The following is a 20061-nucleotide window of genomic DNA, read 5'->3' on the forward strand; positions in this document are numbered from 1 at the left end:
ACGTCACTGAAGTCCTCCAGCTCTGGGAAGATGCTGGTCTGTGTCTGCAAATATTAAAATCATTAAGCAATAGAAAGAAAAGAAAAACAGACCGCTTCCTCTCCATCACACAATATCTTGGACAGACGGTCGCTATATCGGATGAAACATCCCAGCCGCAAGGTAAACTGATTTTGGTAAAAAACCTATAGTAGGGATTAAACATTAAACATTAAAATACGGCTCGGCTATTTAAAATCTGCATATATTGACATTCAAATAGCGCTTCTCATTGACTGTCGCATTTGCTGGACAGCTATTAATAACAAAAGAGGAGCAAACATGTTAAGCCATGCAATGGTGGAGGAGAAGGACATTGAGGGAGGATGCTGAAGGCTGAGCGAATGCAGGGCTGGATTTTACGGAACATTACGTTTTAGTGCTAAATTGTACTGATATAACAATTGTAGTCTGTCATTTTGCGCATTTGCAATTCTTATTGACGTGCTGTGTGGGAAATGCCGACGCTTCTGCTTGGTTTGTCTTGGTTTGTTTGAGAGCAGCCTTCACCTAAATACAACAGGATTATTGCATCAATAGCGATGGACACTGGCTATATACTGTTGTAGGATATCATTTATGGGCTTGGGCTTGGTAGATCGTAATTATAATGTCGGTAAAGCAGCTGACATTAATTGGTTTATAACCTTGGAGTGTGAGGCTACAATAAAACCCCACCTTTCCTTCGATTCACTCATTCAGTGAGTAAATGGGAGATGCATTACACTATCTGGCTTGTGAATACATTTTCAATATGAGCCTCGTGTGGTGTAAAATAATATATTAACAATGCTGATGTTATAGTTGTTATAGTGGTTAACATTACTGAGTCAACACATAGGCTTTTATTAATATTGAATCATTGTCAAAATCGTATTTTATTTGCTGCCTGTAATCCATTTATATAGCCTACAGTTGAAGTCAGAATTATTTGCATCCCTGAATTATTAGCCACCTGTTTATTTCTTTCCCTAATTTCTGTTTAACAGAAAGTAGATTTCTTCAACACCTTTCTTAACATAATAGTTTTAATAACTCATTTCTAATAACTGATTTATTTTATCAGTGCCATGATGACAGTAAATAATATTTGACTAGATATTTTTTCAAAACACTTCTATACAGCTTAAAGTGACATTTAAAGGCTTAACTAGGTTAGTTAGGTTAACTAGGCAGGTTAGGGTAATTAAGCAAGTCATTGTATACTGATGGTTTGTTCTGTCGATTGTTGAAAAAAATATCATAAAGGGGCAAATAATTTTGACCTTAAAATGTTTTTTTTTTAATTATTAATTTTTTTTAATATTAACAATTTGACATTTTTAGGGCATTTTTAAATATGTCTCAGTATGGCCAAGCATTACTATAATTATATTACTATTAGTACAGCTCCAGAAAAAAATGAAGAGACCATTTCTGATTGCTGGTTTTCTGGATTTGCCAATAAAAAGCACATGTTTCCTTGTTTTTAATTTTTAATTTTTTTTTCATTTATAAACTACTGATAATGTTTCTTCAGAATTTCGTAAAAGAATTCAGAACATTCGAGACATTTATTTGGAGAAAATAACATTAACATATTGCATGTTTTCATACGTTATTGGAAATAATGGAAAAATAAATGTATATATCTTGTATATTTTAAATACACACATGCGTACACATATTTCTCCCAATATTAAGCTCTAAAAACATGGATTACATTTATTTTTGAGTGTTATCAATAGTTTATTATTACATTATTATTACACATACCTGTTAATGGCACACCCAAAAAAATGGTGATTAATTTTCTAGAGCTGTATATTAGCATCCCATATAAAATCATCCTAAATAATGCACAGTATCATAACAAATTTGAGCAATGACTATACAATACACAAGACATGTCACTCGTGCTTTGAATGGGGAAGAGTGTAATGGTTAACATGGCGAATGATGCCCTGCCTTTAAGTAAAGGTGTCAATCAGTAATTGCTACACTCTAAAAAACGTTAAATTATTTAACCCAGTTAAAATATTTGGTGCTTTGTTGGTTTATTTTTAACCTTTATTAGGTTATTTATTTAATAACTCAACCAGTTGGGTTAAAGATTTAGAATTTTAACAGTCAACTGATTTAACTGACACAAAACAGCTGTATTATTATGCGTACATAATGTTGTTTTTGCATTGTAAAGTTTATTTAAGCTATAATGCAATAATATATATATATATATATATATATATATATATATATATATATATATATATATATATATATATATATATATAATTTAATTAAATTACCTCTCCGTGTCGTGTTTTTTATATCCGTTTCACCAGCACTCTTAATTACTGATGATACAAACATGCGATTAGGCGATCTATAATAAATGGACAAAAAACCCTTAAGTGTCTGAAACTTAAAATGTAATGAAAATAAAGCTTTTTCAATGCAATTGCATGTTATTTATATACACATCCATAATTATAAAATAATAGTAGCACTTGTAATAGTAGCAATAGGAATAGCAGAATGTAAAAAATAAAATTTAATCAAAACAACCCAACGCATTGGGTTAAATCATATAACTCAATGCACTGGGTTAAAATAACCCATAGTTGGGAAGGTGATATAGTAACCTATAGTTGGGTTATATGTTGGGTTTTTTTTAACCCAACTATTTAACTGAGTATAGACTGACGATTCTCTGGGGAGGGGCTTGGACTAGACAGGAGTTTCTGTAGATTTTGTGTGACTCAAACATTTAGAAATTAATCTCAAGATTCAATTGTTGTTTAATTTTATTGGTGATTCCTAATATAATATTTAATCGTAAATTTTGCTCGCAGTTTTATTGAATTTGATCTTTCCCCATTCAGACAGAATGCCTATGCATTGGGTTAGGGAAACATTTCAAAGATGGCCACCGAGTGAAATGACTTGCCTTTAAGGGACTTTGATTTTTACCACTCAAAGAAATATAACATGAGTTTAATATGTGACATAATTTTGCAAACATTTTTTGTTTTGTAGAATTTCTTTTTGAGCATTTACCAATTGTAGTGTTTTTGATCACCCCCCACCAAACTTTAAGTCAGATCATTTAGACATCTACCAAACATCTGGTAGCATGAAACCCAGAGCTAGTAAGGCAAAGAATATAATAAATAGTACTCAAATATATGTTTGATGCCATTTTGTCTCTCTTTGATATATCATTTAGTATGTTTTGCTTTTTGATTTCATTTCACAGGGCAGCACATTTGCTCCATCAGCCAGAAAGATACAGAAGACCATCTTTTGCTTGACCGATCACATTCCTTATACATGAGATGAAGATGATGACCTGGCCTTTGTATTAGCACATTCCTTCACATTCATTTTTGCCTTGGTAAATTGACCAAATTTGCCAAAAATGTACGGAAGTTCACGTTCTGTGAGCAAAATGGACAGTAATCACAGTGCGGGTCGAAACAACCAGAGCAACTCGGGAAGATCGCCTCGACTGCCTCGGTCACCCCGAATGGGCCACCGTCGCACCAACAGCATGGGTGGAAGTGGAGGAGGTCCGGGCGGCTCTGGAGGCAAGACACTATCCATGGAGAACATTCAATCTCTTAATGCTGCCTACGCCACGTCAGGTCCCATGTACATGAGTGACAACGAGGTCGCAATTGGGACTTCATCTGACCACCCTAAGACTGCCGTAGCGACGGGTCGCTTTGGAGGTAGCATACCCTATGGAGTCCGAGGAACGGTTACCGGCAGTACACCTGACATGGCAATGGTGCCGGCAGTATCGACTGACTCTATGGGCTTTGGAGGCGAGATCCATGCAGCTTCAACTGTTCCTCACTCCCTACGCCAGGCGAGAGACAACACCATCATGGAGCTCCAAGCCCAGCTCAAGGAAGTGCTAAGGGAAAACGAGCTCCTTCGGAAGGAGATTGAGGTTAAGGAAAGCAAGCTGAGCTCCTCCATGAGCTCCATCAAAAGCTTCTGGAGCCCGGAGCTGAAGAAGGAACGTGCCCTGCGAAAGGACGAGGCGTCTAAAATATCAGTGTGGAAGGAGCAGTACCGCGCTGTGCAAGATGAGACACAGGTGGGTACATCTGGCAGGGTATGCTTGTTTTTTAAGCATAAGTGGACGTTTATTGCTGATCGGAGAGCTGTTTTGGGGTTTCAGTGGGATTTAGGATTAAAGCGTGTGCTTAAAGGAATGTAGTTTTAAATCAGGATCTTGATCAGTACTAAATGGTACTGCGTATCTAAAGTGTACTTATGTTTGGAAATAGATTTTCAGTGATACATTTTGTTTTCCAGCACAGTGCTAGGTTGTGCTAGGCATGTGCTGTATAATACATATGAACATGTATTATACGTGTATAGTTGGCGGTTCATTCCGCTCTGGCAACCCCTAATAAATCAGGGACTAAGCTGAAGGAAAATTATTAAATGATACATTTTAAATATCACATACTATTTATTGACATATCCCTGTCATATGAACAGCAGAAATGGTGGCAGTAAAATGGCAACTTGTTATTCTGAGTTTACACGAAAAGGATTTTAACTTTAAAGTGCAATAGGTGATTGTCTTAATGATAGGGCTGCACGATTAATCGAAAAAACATCACGATCTCGATTCGACCCTATACACGATCTTAATTCTGCTTTTCTAAGAACCAGCCAATTATATTTTCAAGGTCAGGAGAGAAGCAAGGCAGTCGCGCAAGTCTTCACAGCAACACTGACACCTTCAAATGGCGTTAAAAGTGTCACAAACTGTATTTATAAGGTATAATTCTCCCAAAAAGTGTAATTTCTGTCTTCACATAATGATGTATTCGCGGCCGGGAAAACACACGTGAGCTGACACACTGTTTGTTTACTTCCAAGAACTCGCGTGTGCATGCAAATGACGCCTACTTTAGTGAACACAACCTGCATAGGCTTTGAATAACAAGTAGTGAAGTTGTAAATAACGTTTAGTTTGTTGCACAGAGCAATCGTTTGAGGGCCATGGAGGAGGTTTGATTTGCAAGTATGTGTTTTTTCTTACAGTGACAGCAGCCATGAGCTGCACGTGGAAGTGAAAGTGAAACCTGTGCGCACATCATTTAAATGATCATTTGGCATTTTAGAGTTTTGATTACGACAAGCATTGATATTTTTTTTTCTTTCATAGTGAACACATAGTGTTGTGCATGAAAATAAATGTTTACTATAATTAGCCTATAATGTTGAATATAATGCAAGAAGGAATCTGATAATGACAAAAGTCTCATTTTACCAGTGAAAACAAATGGTCTAATAATGCTGTCAATGACAGATGACAAGCACATGTCTTAAATATAATAAATCAACTTTATAATTATGAATAGTTGTATTCTGATGTCATCATTTTACAGTGAATTAACAAACAGGACATAATGAAAGTCTGTTCAAGTCAATGACTATACAGAATTTAGCATTTTAAGCTACATTCATTTATTAATTTTCTTTTCGGCTTAATCCTCTTATTAATCTGGGGTTGCCACAGCGGAATGAACCGCCAACTAATCCAGCATGTTTTTACGCAGCGGATGCCCATCCAGCCGCAACCCATCTATAGGAAACATTCACACTGACTCATTCACACTCACACACTCCGGACAATTTAGCCTACCCAATTCACCTGTACCACATGTCTTTGGACTGTGGGGGAAACCGGAGCACCCGGAGGAAACCCACGCGAACGCAGGGAGAACATGCAAACTCCACACAGAAATGCCAACTGACCCAGCCGAGGCTCAAACCAGCGACCTTCCTGCTGTTAGGCGACAGCACTACCTACTGCGCCACTGTGTCGCCTTCAGTAGTCCTAATTTTATTATAGTTGTTTTACCATATATTTGAGAATGTACAACAATAATTGGCTAATCATAATAATCTTTATTTTACATTTAAAGAATCGTGAGAAAATCTTGATTTTAAGCAAAAAAAAAAATCGTGATCCACATTTTTGCTAGAATCGTGCAGACTTACTTAAGCAACAAATTTTGGTTGAAAATCTTATCATATCCTGATAGGAATAATTATATTACTTGGTCCAAATGTATTTATATCTATTTTAATATTCTGTGTTAGGTGTAGAGCCAAGAAAAGTTTCGATAGGCTACATGCCTGTCAAAATATGTAATTGCATACCTTATCTTGCGCCCACTGTTTGCGCAGATAAGATTGCATCTTAGACATGGACACAGAGTTGACACGGAGGATGGCAGGAAAACATGAACAACCTTGCTTCCTTTTTAAGTTTGGAATTGTAGTTACTCACTGTAAAAAGTTTACTTTGCGGTAATCATAGTTGTAACGAGTTCCACAGTAACGTGTTACTGTATTTTAATTACATTTTTGGGGAACACAGTAATGTAACGAATTACATTTTAAATTTACACTTTAAATTTTTAAATGTGTCACGTTACAAATATCGTTTTTGGAAGAAAAAAATGCTTCTTTTCTTTTTGCTGCAACATCAGTTACTAACCATGCGCTTTTAAATTGCTTGAATGGTTGCTGTCGAGAGTGGCTGCTTCTTCAAGTGGAAGACATTACTTTTGGTTTTATTGAGCGTGAAAACTAAAATATTTCTGGAAAATGCCGTCTATGTCCAGTCTCAAAAGAACTTTTAACTGCTTTTAACTCAACCAGCAACATGTTCAAGCACTTGAGCAGAAAGCATTCTAAGACGATACTTCTCACCAAGGAGGTCACCGGTGCCCAAAAACAGGGCGGCCCAACTAATTTGTTAAAATAAATTGTAATTTTGTGCAGGAACGGAAAAGAAGGTACCTTCTCAATGCAAAGAAAAGCGTTTCACATATTGTGTCTTTTCCGCACACGCATCTTTGGAGAGCATATTGTGCACACTCGCATTTCTCAGGCGCTCCCAGTTGAACACCATGAGTCATGTGACAAGAACTGACCGATTAGCTTCATACTTTGGAAAATACACATTTCAGTAGACTAATTACCTCAGACAAACACAGAACACCCACACACTGCTGTGCTTTTGCATACTATAGATGCCAGTGGTTACAGGTATCCAGTTTTCTTCTAAATGTTTTTCTTCTGGAAAAAGTGAATGATGAGAAAATTTTAAATTTAACTTTTTAAGTATTTTGAATTTGTCAAGCTGCTGTGATCAACCCATTGTAATGTGTATAGGTATATTTTATATGTTTTTAAAAAAGAAACTTCAAAGTAAAGTAATTAGTAATCTGATTACGTTTTACATGAAGTAATCAGTAATGTAATCAGATTACAGTTTTCCAGTAGTAATCAGTAATTTATAATCTATTACTCTAACTTACCTAACACTGGCGGTGAATGTTACATGTATTGTAGTAATGTTGTCTAGTGTGCATTCATGTGTTTAGGAGGCGTGACTTTGGATGGAGATTTGCTGGGTAAGACATAGGCTCTCAGTGCTATCAGGCTAACATTAGCATATGCCAAGATCTCCTTTTGCACCTTTAAAGATGGAAGCTTTTTTGTGTTTTGGCTGTACAATAACAAATGTTGTTTTTGGGGGCCTGAAAATGCAAACATATGGATTTAAAACTTAGGACAGTGATACAGTTACCATCTCTGTGTAAACAACATAAAATATGCAGAATTGTGTTTCATGCAACACAGGCTCATTGGAAATAAGTGCTTCAGCATTTTTCAGCTTATTTTAAATGTTTTTAAATGTAAAGAAATAATAGCAAAGAAACACACTACAATATTATTTCTGCAGTAAATAATATGCACACTGTGTACTAAGAAAGTGACAATGTGCACATCATACTCAAATGCTAATATATTTGTTATAGAGATTGCAAAACCTGTCATATCAGACATGTTTTTGCCTCACTAACAAAAATGAAGAGATTAAGTTGGAGATCAAACTGCAAAACGGCATAGATGCTATTTTTTAAACAATATATACTGCACACTATTCAATTCAACAGTACTCCATTCCCAAAACTGCATTGAAATGCATGTGCGAGGTAGTAACTGTCCAGCTTAAACTAGTTACAACCAGCAAACCATCTTAGTCTGGCTAGAGTTATTTTTAGACAGCGATGATATAATCATCACATTTTTATTGCCTCAATATATTTTCATAGATTTATAGGAATGGAAATAGCGTGATTAAAGGTCCAGCTCATCTTCAAAAGAGAGGGGAAAGTTTACCTCTTCTGTGAGGTCATCCTAACGGCCAATCCTGAAATGGACATCCTGGTCCTGCTGCGTGCGGCTCACTGCTGTGTTCACTGCCTGAATTCCTGCAAGCCACAATATGCTCGATGAGCAACACATCTGAGCTAATTAAGGATGAAAGGCTTTTTAGATATTCTGTGATCCTATCGAAGGGTTAGTTCACCATCAAATTATGCAATTTACTACTCACCACTTTGAATCCACAAGAAGCTTGTTCATCTTGGGAAGGAAAATTTACAATAAAATTTAATATGATATGAAATGCTTAAAAGAATTCAATTAAATCAAGTCTCATGCAGCCGTTTGGACTTTTTGACTATTTAATTTTTTTTGTTATTGAAATTTTGCATGCTGTCTAGCATTTTGACAGCCTTATTAAAGATTAATATCAGTTTGTACATACTCCACATTGCCTCTGTTTAAGAGACACAAATTGTTGACAGGGAGTTATTGTTTAGTGGCGGACACAGATGACATTTTGCAGTGATGTTTCATAGAGATGGAGAGTAAATATACGCCAGGCAGAGATGACGTAGGTAAAACTAAATGAAGCAACAGTTTTTCAAGGTTTCATTAAAAATACAGAATTTGATTTGCATTTAAGTTGATTTTGACCAATAGGAACACCACATGTGTCAATTAACTATACATATTCATAGGAATGTTTCCTAAGCCTTATTACAAAACCACAAAGTAAACAGATACTGTTGACAACTAATTTTATTAAAAACATTACAAAAGCTAAAGAAAATTAAAAATACTGTGTAACTAATATATAGGCCAACAAATTAAAATATTAATGCCTTCTTAGTCTTATTACAGAAAAAGGAAAACAAGTTGATGTCAATAGCCATGTGGGTAGCACAGAGACATATAGTGCCATCGCACTTCAGAAATCCTGAATTCGGCTGTATTCGATTCCATCTCTCTGTTTCCAACTTCACTTGCACACTGTCCGATCATAATATAGGCAAAAATGCTGAAAAATAAATAAAAAAAACAAAAAAGGCAAAGAAATACAGTGGACAACAAATTAAAAAAACAACTGCAGAAAACAATGAAACCTTAAGAAAAACATAACATGACAAGATGCAAAATCTGTAATTCGTAAAATTGAGTTCATAATAATAAAATTAAACATAAGCATTTAATGGCCCCTACTGACTGCCAATGTATCTTGTTGACAAATGGATTATTTCCATCGGTCGATCCACTTTAGATACATGCATGAAAAACAGAGTTTTAATGACGGGGAAAATAAAGATCTTCATGTTTCCCTGCAGTTTCAGCAGATCTTGTTTATGGCTGTCCACTATTTTTGTTTGCAGTGTTGGGGAGTAGCTACTAGCTTAACTACATTTCTCAGTAGCATGACGGTAGCGTCACTACTTTCTAAATCAAATAGCTTTTCAGTAGTGAAGCTATTTTTTTTTTGTCAAGTAGTGCAGTAGCATTCACACAAGCTACATTTACCAATCGCAGATTACTAAATGATGCCACCGCCATTCTCAGAGCTGTAAGGCCGGTGTCTAGCTGATGAAAGTAAATCCATATGATGATATAAATGACGATTTATTCTTCTTGTTTTATGGTGGTCGACAACAAACTTTTTGGCGCATTACTGGCACCTCTTGTTCCCGTCGGTGACGTCGCTAACACGAGAAATTTACTTGATGAAAAGATGACTGAGGGTGAGGATTTATTTCTGAAACAGGATTCCACGTGACTACACCTCAAGAAGTACATGTTAGATTCAATAATGCTAGTTCTGATGCTGTGCTCTAAAATACTTTAGTAATTTATACGAAGTACAATAATGTTTTTGAACTGCACAATAGTAAAGTATTTAAATTTATTTGTTGTGGAACTGTTAAAAAAAAAAAAAAAAAAAAAAAAAAAATATATATATATATATATATATATATATATACAGTATAGAACCCTTCTTCAACATATTTACATGTAGATTTTAAACAAGCCTAAATGACTTAATTTTGCTCAGGTGTGTTTATATATGGTTAAATCCTAACTTTGGAGAGCTGCAGCCCTCCAGGAATTGGATTTGACACCTGTGACATAAAGAATAATGTGTGCTAGCAAATAACATTGTAAACACAAATTTTATTATTCTATAATTTTTATTATTTTGCAAAAAATCTGTGGATTTATGAGGAATGATTTTGGGAGCATCATAACTAAAAACATTAAATACATTTTATTTAATGTTTACAATGTAAATTTAATTAGATTCACTTAATTGGTAAGCAAAGCAAGTCTCTTATTTAATATATCTACTAAAAGAGAGAAAATATTACTTTACAAACTGAATTGTAAATAAATCATATGAACATTTTCATACATTTATTCATTTTCTTTTCGGCTTAGTCCCTAAGCATATATTTAGCATATGTTTTACACGGTGGATGCCCTTCCAGCTGCAACCCATCACTGGGAAAAATTCATACACACTCATTCACATACATACACAACAGACAATTTAGCCTACCCATTTCACCAGTACTGCATGTTTTTGGACTTGTGGGGGAAACCAGAGCACCCGGAGGAAACCTACACAAACACGAGGAGAACATGCAAACTCCACACAGGAATGCCAACTGACTCAGGCGGCGCTCGAATCAGCGACTTTCTTGCTGTGAGGTAATTGTGCTATCCATTGTGCCACCGTACTGCCCCAAACATTTTCATATTTGTCAATGATAGAACTGAAATAAATAAAAAAATAAGAGTAAACACATTTACACAATTAAATAAAAAGACTCAATAGTGGGCTAAAAATCTGGGGATTTCTTCACGGACAGATTCAATGTGGGCCTAGTGACCACTAACCAAAGTTTCTATTTGAATACACCCCTGCCATTAAATGCAATATGTTGAGATACTGAGGCAGGTATTGTTAGCAGAGTCCTTCATTGATGTTGCATAATTTGCAACTCTCCCTTATTAGAATGATGAGCTTCAAACTGTGATTCACCGCAACACGGCTGTCATGACAGATTTCCAGATGAAGGGGTGTACAGCGCTAAGCTAACGACAGCTTGCTAATTCACTCTTAGCATAATCAGCATTATCACGCTCCTCACACTGTTCGCTTAAGATTGAAATTATTATGCGAATCATCGGCGAGCTCTGAAGCTTGGGTTGTGTTTCTTATTCTTGGCAAGTAGTTTTGGGCCCGTTGGGCTTAATGAAAGCTTACCATTAATTATGGCACAGTTGTGTATGTGTGTACGATTAAGAAAATGTATAATTACTGTTGTTCAGTTGCTTTTTGGCTGACATCAGGTTTGCGATGTAGCATAGTCACATCTCAGTGGCTGATTTTGTGAATGGATGAATAGCAAAAATAGAGAAAAGAGCAGATTGATTGTATAAATCTAGGATTGTTAGAGGAAATTGTATTAAATGAGCCTTATTTATAAGGCTTTATCTCATATTGAGGTTCTATTTCAATAGCTGAGATTGTACAGTGGCTTCATTTTAACTGATGCAAGTAGTAGTAGCAGTTACATGAGATGTTTACAACAGCGCTTACTCATATTACTGCTTCTACTAAAGATGGTGCTTTAGATTCAACTGTACTCACTGATAAATAAAAATTGTTTCAATAAGATACTTTAATAAATAAAAGCTGATAAATACACTTTTACATCAAACTACAGATGGCTAGATGATTATATTATTTATTAGAATGTAATATTTAATATTTTGCCATATACAGTGGTGTGAAAAAGTATTTGCCCTCCTCCCCCCGTCTTATTTTTCACACTTTAATGTTTCAGATCATCAAACTAAAATATTAAAGATGACACAAGTAAACACATTCAGTTTTGAAATGAATGGTTTTTTTTTGTTATAAGGGTAAAACAAAATCCAAAACAACATAGCTTTGTGTTGAAAAAGTTAATTTTCATATTTCACTGTCATAAGTTCTGTATACTCTGGTATACTTGTTTGCTGTATTTATTCAGTCTGATGCTTTAACTGAAAGTGATGTAAATAAGGGAAAACAGGGAAGCAGAGACTAAAACCTGCCCTTAACTAATTGTTTAAATTGGTTTGACAGTGAAAACGCAGCCTGATTTTTAGCTTTGCTACTTGAGCTCTGAGGCTATTGGTAAGTTGTAAGTCCAACCTGGCATAGCCCGACACCAAAAACTTTGTAATTGTAATATATATATATATATACAGTAAGACAAGAACTTACCGCCACATAGTCGTGTTTTGTTTTTGTGCCATATTAATCCATGACAGATTGAATCCTGACAATGTAGGACAAAAACACAATGAGCAAGATATAATTTACTCATCATCAGAAAATATATAGAATAGTATACATTTTATATTAGGGCTGGGCGATTTGGCCTAAAATCAAAATATTGATTAATTAAACATTTTACCCCTGTTACGATTAATGAGCTATTATTTTATTTGTTTATTTTTTTGCCCTCACAGTTCATTGACAGGTTTTGTACAGTAAATCTGCTCATATTACAAGTGAGAGATTTTTGAACGAAGGGTGCATTACTTGATTTTAAAATAATTGAAGGAAACACACACTATTTACTATTTATGATTATTTACTGAACATCAACGCTGAGCAACTGAAAAACACACTTTGCCTAAAACCAACAGTCACTTTTTTTATTATATTAAAGTGAAAACAAATAACTTGCACTTTTGGAAACATAAATAATTATTTTCAATATTTTCAAAAGTAGAAAATAAAAATAAGTAAAATAACTCTTGTATTGTATATCTTGTAAATAATATTTTAAACAGTGCATTTTTTGAATCTGTAAAAAAATATTTAAATGTAAATGATAATTTTATTGTAGTAAAAAATTTGCCATCTCAAGGCATCTCTGGCGCAGCTTCCAATCATTGTCAATGTTATGCAAACGTGTGACGTGTAGTTACATTTTTCGAGAGGTTTGCGGGTATGCAACTGCGCGAAGGCTGCGCCGGAACATGCCCGTACGTTCGACACAGAAGTATAAATCAGTGATCAGTAATAGGATTGACCTGGAAAAATGAAAGATGTTGATTTAGATTACTTTTAGATGAATCACCCAACTCTATTTTATATACAAACTTTCAATCTTAATATCGCACATTGTGAAGTTTTCTTAATTAAAATGATAGTTCACCAAAACGCTGAAATTTGGACATTATTTACTCACTCTTGACTTATCTAAAGAAAAACAAGCTTCTTTCTAACATTGAAGACTAAAGTAGACATCTTGAGGAATCTTGAACATTTTGAACATTCTCCAAAATATCATTTTGTATCCAACAGAAAAAAGAAACAAAGTTAGTTGTTAGCGCTTAAGATTGAGTAGATGGTTGTTAAATTTTCACATTACATGCTCCAGTCTACAGTCCCTATCATACATCTAGCGCAATAATGCGCAAGAGGTGTTTGGCACGATTTGATGCTATTTTCAGATCAGAGCAACCCTAGTTTTCACGTTTTGCGCCACGTTGTTTAAATAGCAAATTTGAGCCATTTGAGCCACTGCCATTGATGGCATGTTGCTATTCTGGGAAACTGAAACTGACTGTGTCGTTGACCAAGTAAAAGCTGGTCTAAAGTCCAGCGCAGAGCACATTAGTTATGTGCCTATGCAAGATCAAACGCTTAAAACACACAGGATGTACAGCAATGCACAAATATCTTTACATATGAAAAAAAATAAAGGATTAAAATATTATAAAAATTATTATTTACTACATCAATAAAAAAACCACCACCTCCATGCCTTCTTCATGTGTGGGAGCTTTTTTCAGTTTATTCATGACAATTTGAATTTGTATAATATTATTATTAACAATATTAATTATTTCTTGCATATTTCCATTTGTTTTAATAAAAACAAGTTTAGATTTGTCCACCTGTCATGTTTTGGAGACGCTTGCATCACCATATGGGGCATAAGAATAGGACGTGTGTTTGGATATAACTCAGTTTTTTGACCACACTTCATTATTATTGTTTATTTATTAATTTGCTGGAAATTAGAACTGAATTTAAAAATAGTTTTGTAACAAATCTTTGCACTTAAACAAAATTAACTATGTAGGCTAAGGGGCCGATCACACTGAATGTGCTTTTTTGCGCTGAGAGGCGCCTTTTTTGAATGATTTACTAACAGCAGCAAGCATTTTGCATGCTGCTCATGCAATCTTGCGTGCATCGGGTTTTGACCCTTGCGCTGTGCGCTGGCAGTTGAAAAAAGTCAACTCTAAGTGGAAAAAAGCATGATACGTCACTTGCGTGTTTTTCATTCTCCACTCAAATGAAAGTAGAGGTGGGGTTTCCGCTGAGGTGCCTGCAGTGTTTGTGTTGTCAAGACGACTATGGAGACTTTTGAAGATGGAGGAGATACTTGTGGTTGCTGTTTTGAGTTATCCAGAGCTGTATGACTTTTCAAATCTTGAATTTCACAATATTATTAAATAATAAAGTTATATTTATATCAACAGCAACACCCTCATAGAATACCAGCTGATTCAAATGTTGCCTCGAAACGTAAAAAATCCTACCACGCTTATTTTTTTTTTTGTCAACAAAAAATGCAGTGTGGTGCGCCTCGTGTTTTTGGAACATAAATGCGCATTTAGGGTGATCGGCCCCTAAATGATGTATTCAGTGAAGTGCGTACAACACCGATTCCTTATCAACGAAAGTAAAGGAGTAAAGAGTATAAGTAAAGTAAAGAGAAAGTAAAGAAACTGAATGGAGCAGGTTCATTGTTTATCCTTGTTTTCTCGCCAGTGAAGCGTGCAGTTTTTCCACTTACAAAGTCCGCCATGTAAATAGCAAATGTGCCATGGCTCGACGCAACTGACTCTTAAAGAGAATGGGAGATGAAACTCTGATTGGTTTACGTTATGCTCAAAACACACCCATAACTCATTAAGAGAATAAGCAACCCTCTGAGACCATGTGCCAGTGTGCAAAGCATATTTTTCCATCTTTCAAATAGCAAAAGTGGATTCAGACACACCCTTAGGGCTCTATTTTGACGGTCCATGCGCAAAGCGCAAAACGCAGGGGGCAAATGCTTTCAGGGCGTGTCAGGACGCGTTTTTGCTAATTTAAGGACGGGAAATCTGCCTTGCGCTTCGGCGCATGGTCTAAAAGGGTTGAGTTTATTTTCTTAATGAGTTATAGGCGTGTTTTAAGAATAAACCAATTAGAGACTCATCTCCCATTCCCTTTAAGAGTCAGCTGCATCGTGCCAAGAGCGCATTCGCTATTTACAGGACGCAAAGTAAGTCTAAGTGGAAAGAAATGAGCATTTCACAAGCAAAGAGTTAACAGTTAACAGTTTTTTTTTAACAGAAAACTGTTAAACAGAGCATCTACTGAGTGAGAATGAGAGATAATGGATCACTTTCACTTTCGCTCTTGGATAGGGAAACCTTTACGCACAGACATCAATTAGTCTATAAATAAATACTTTTGTTTGTTAAGCGCAAATATTCGTTTCAAAACTATTTCTAAATTCAGTTCTAATTTCCAGCAAACGAATAAATGAATAATAATAGCAAAATGTGCTCAAAAACCTGAGTTATATCCTAAAACACATGCTGCGCCCCATATGGTCTAAAACCTGACAGGTGGGCAAATCTAAGCTTGTTTTTAATAAAACAAATATAAATATGGATATAATAAATAATACTGCTAATAATAATAACATTATACAAAAGCAAATTGTTATGAATGAACTGAAAAAGCCTCCCGAGATGAAGAAGACATAAAAGCAGTGGTTTTTCATATTTATGTAGGCTAGAAAATAATATGTTTTGTTATATTTTAATCCTTTATATTTATATCCTATATCTATTCTTATTATATACTATATATATCCTTAATATTTAAATTTTTTCATATGTAAAGATATTTTGCCTATTGCTCTCTTGTGCGTATTAAGCAGTGCGTAAGCGAGGCGCAACTCTGCGCTGGAGTTTAGACCGGGTTAGTTTTGGTCTAATGAAAAATCTATTATAGATTCTCAAAATAGCGATGCGCCAGCGGTCCGCCTCAGAATGCCTTCCTTTTTAGACCAGAACGCCTATGGGCGCAAAAATGAACGCTAATGCATTTGCTATTTAAACAGAGTAGCGCAACGCCTCAAAACGACTCTTGCGCCAAGCTTAAACTACCAAAAGACTACTGCGTCACGCCTTGCGCCACACTGCGCCGGGTGTATGATAGGGCCCCTAATGCTTTTGCGCCATGCCCTTTAGACTTTGTGCCTAGACCATTCAAATAGAGCCCTACATTTTTGCAAAACCACAAAGACATACTTAAACATGTTTGATTGCAGTTTTTGGTAAGAACACCATGGGGAAATATGACACCAACAACTTTTGCTTCTTTTTACACTAATGATATTTACCGAAACTTATAATCGACGAATAAAAGAATATTTTGTGCAGTTCTTTGCACAACACCAAACAAATACCACAAAACACTGACGTGATTTAATCTGTATAAAGATCTCTCTTCTTGTAGATGTGTACAATAAGGACGTGTATCTGAAACACAATAAAAAGTAGTCTAAGTAACATATTTCAGATTTACAAAAATTTATATAGCGCCTTCTAGTGGATTTGTCATCTGAAATGTGCATTGAAACATATTTCTAATAAGCCTGGGCTGGAACTATGCTGTTAAATCTTAATAATTTGCATATCTTTCATACCTCTTACAGCATCTGCAGACAACAGTGCAGGCGCTGCAGGCCGAGCTGCGTATCCAGCGTGACTTGAACCAGCTTCTCCAGCCGCCCGGGGAGCCTCTGGCCTGCGAACCCAGTGAGGAGCAGGAACGTCAGGCTCGAGAGCTCTTCTTGCTCCGCCGTACGCTGGAGGAGATGGAGCTGCGCATGGAGGCCCAGCGGCAGACGCTCGTTGCTCGCGATGACTCTGTCAAAAAGCTCCTGGAGATGTTGCACAGCAAGGGCCCGTCAGCTAAAGCCAGTGAAGAAGATCATGAGCGAACACGACGCCTGGCAGATGCAGAGATGCATGCGCACCACCTGGAGAACCTGCTAGAACAGCGGGATAAAGAGCTGGTGGCTCTCAGAGAGGTGTGTGACAACTGGAGATGAAACATACATTACAAAATATTACATTTATATCATATACAAGTAACAGTGTTTATTTGGTCTAAATTTAGCTTTGAAAAATATTGAACTCTTTAGCTTGAAATCCAAAATCCCTCTGTTATTTTTATATTTTTAGATGTTTTTCTTAGACTGTTCCTTAATTTTTGATATACATGTCAAAACAGAATATTAAAAGTCTGATTTATTTTGAGTTTTAGAAATCAACTATTTGACATACTTTTTGACAAAGTGAAGTTTATTCATAAACTAATTTCGAGAGGATCACGTGCTTATGATTGACACGGCTGGCCCAGAGTCAAGCTAATGTACGAACCACCAATCAGACTATTCCTAACCCAGTATAAATAACCAAATATCTTACCTTTAGTCATCTTTGTCTTGAAGAATCCCCCCTTCCACCCCTTCTCCTCCTCTTTTCAACAGGGCAGCACGACGGCCCAGTGGCTAGCACTGCGGCCTCACAGCAAAAAATGCCTCTGGCTCGGGTATCCACCCAACCGGACAGCATTTTTGTGTGGAGTTCATGTTCTCCCCGTGCTTGCGGAGATCTACCCAAGCTCAAACTCCCCTCTCGCCCTGCAACGGGAGGGAGCTCCGGGCTCGAGGATCTTATGAGCTCAGGGCTCTCTCCCGGGACAGCATGCCAAACTAGCTTATTACCAATCATTAGCTAAGTGTGAACTCTTAAAATGCAGTTTAGATGCTATTATAACAGAAACTAAATCAAACTATTGCCCAATTCATATACTATCCATCCTAAATAGTATTTGAAAATAGAATTAGTGTGTCCCAAACTATAGTTTGTTGAAAAGAGTATGCTAAATGTTTCCGGATATTTTGCTATTTCCAGTAAAAATTCAAAGTGCAGAACAGTCCGTACTCGAACTGCTAATACATAATGCTAATACTAACGAAAATACATTGCGCGTTGGATGTGAATTTGATTAGAACTACAAAGTATGGAAAAACGTGTAAATAAACTACAAACACGGCGGACACACGAGATCAAAGTCAAGTCAAGAGGCTTCGGTAAATTTGTTTAAATGACTATTAATTAATATCTAACTAACCGGAAAATATTTAAATCACATTTTCTGCGGGCGACGCAAAGCACGTTCGCCTCACAGCAAGAAGGTCGCTGGGTCGCTGATTCGATCCTCGGCTCAGTTGGCGTTTCTGTGTGGAGTTTGCATGTTCTCCCTGCGTTCGCGTGGGTTTCCTCCGGGTGCTCCGGTTTCCCCCACAGTCTAAAAACATGCGGTACAGGTGAATTGGGTAGGCTTAATTGTCCGTAGTGTATGAGTGTGTGTGTGTGTATGTGTGGATGTTTCCCAGAGATGGGTTGCGGCTGGAAGGGCATCCGCTGCGTAAAAACTTGCTGGATAAGTTGGCGGTTCATTCCGCCATGGCGACCCCAGATTAATAAAGGGACTAAGCCGACAAGAAAATGAATGAATGAATGAACATTTTCCGTGTTATATTTCAACTGCAAGAACTATATGAACTTGTTTAATGACTTATTTGGAAGATGACTTGTAAAAGCTTATTTATCCAAAGACCTGATGAGATTTCTATGCATGAAAGTATCACAAATGACAGATTAATCTGCTGCTGCTGAATCCCCAATATAGTAGGTAAATAAATATGACAGAAATGTGGATGATGTGTCGAGATGTTTGACAGGAGACATAACTAAGCAACATAACAATAGCGAGGAAGTAGTATTATATTATTATATGCATGTCCTACACAAAAGAGTACATACTTTTAGGGGGTAGTATAAGTATGAAAAATGGGACACTGCATATGTAAATTACTTGTAATTATTTTATGTAAATTTATGAAACTAAATAAAGAGAGCACGAATATCTGGTTTTGGCAGGAGCACTTTTAGCTTAGCGTAGCATAGATTATTGAATCAGAGTAGACCATTAGCATCTCGCACAAACTTAAAAAAAAAAAATAATTTTATGTATTTGGTCTTAGAGGACGATGTAAATACAGAAATGTCAAGCTTTAAATAGAAAAATGATCTAAACTTTGAACAAGATGCTAATGGTCTAATCTGATTGAGTTATTTTTGCTAAACTAAGCTAAAAGATTACTCATCAGACCCGGTGATTGGCTGAATAGTTTAAAAAATGATTGAATTAAAACTCAACTGTTTAACTTGTAAAATGAGCCTATTTGCACAAAAGTGAGGCGTTCCTTTACATATAAGAAAAAACAATAGAAAGAAATGTCTAATTCTCATTTAGTTTAATCTGATGTGCTAAAACAATTGAAAACTGTTTAAAGGTGGTAATAATTTGGCAAAGATTTAGTTACTCATTACTCTCTAGTGTCTAATGTAGTTTTTAAATGTTCTGATTACATTTTTATTTGAGAAACTAGCTTTTTAAATTTACATATATATTTATATAAAATACAATCTAATAAATGAGAATCTAAAGTGTATTTTGGAATAATATAGTTTAGATTGAATAACATGGTTGACAAACCTCATACAAAATGGATGACAAATAAAGCCACTCATACAATATTAACTACATGCTTCTGAAGATGACGACCAGGTTTTCTGAAGGTTAAGCACCTCCTTTCTCAGGAAAAGTACAAATAAATGAAATAT

The 20061-nt window shown here is 35.9% G+C and overlaps 1 protein-coding gene across 9 annotated transcripts in view; it reads left to right on the plus strand.

Annotated features, from left to right (window-relative positions):
- The window catches only part of erc1a (ELKS/RAB6-interacting/CAST family member 1a), an 80040-nt gene continuing 59979 nt past the window's right edge, over positions 1-20061 (plus strand). For 8 of the 9 annotated variants that reach the window (XM_087310739.1, XM_087310735.1, XM_087310740.1 and 5 more), the window contains exons 1-3: positions 1-162; positions 3278-4126; positions 17016-17393. In XM_087310739.1, coding sequence (XP_087166865.1) covers positions 3440-4126; positions 17016-17393 — 1065 coding nt within the window. In that variant the 5' untranslated portion in view covers positions 1-162; positions 3278-3439. 9 annotated transcript variants of the gene reach the window in all.

The sequence above is a fragment of the Danio rerio genome, chromosome 25, assembly GCF_052040795.2.
Source record: "Danio rerio strain M-AB ecotype USA chromosome 25, GRCz13ab, whole genome shotgun sequence".
Classification (NCBI taxonomy): Eukaryota; Metazoa; Chordata; class Actinopteri; order Cypriniformes; family Danionidae; genus Danio; species Danio rerio.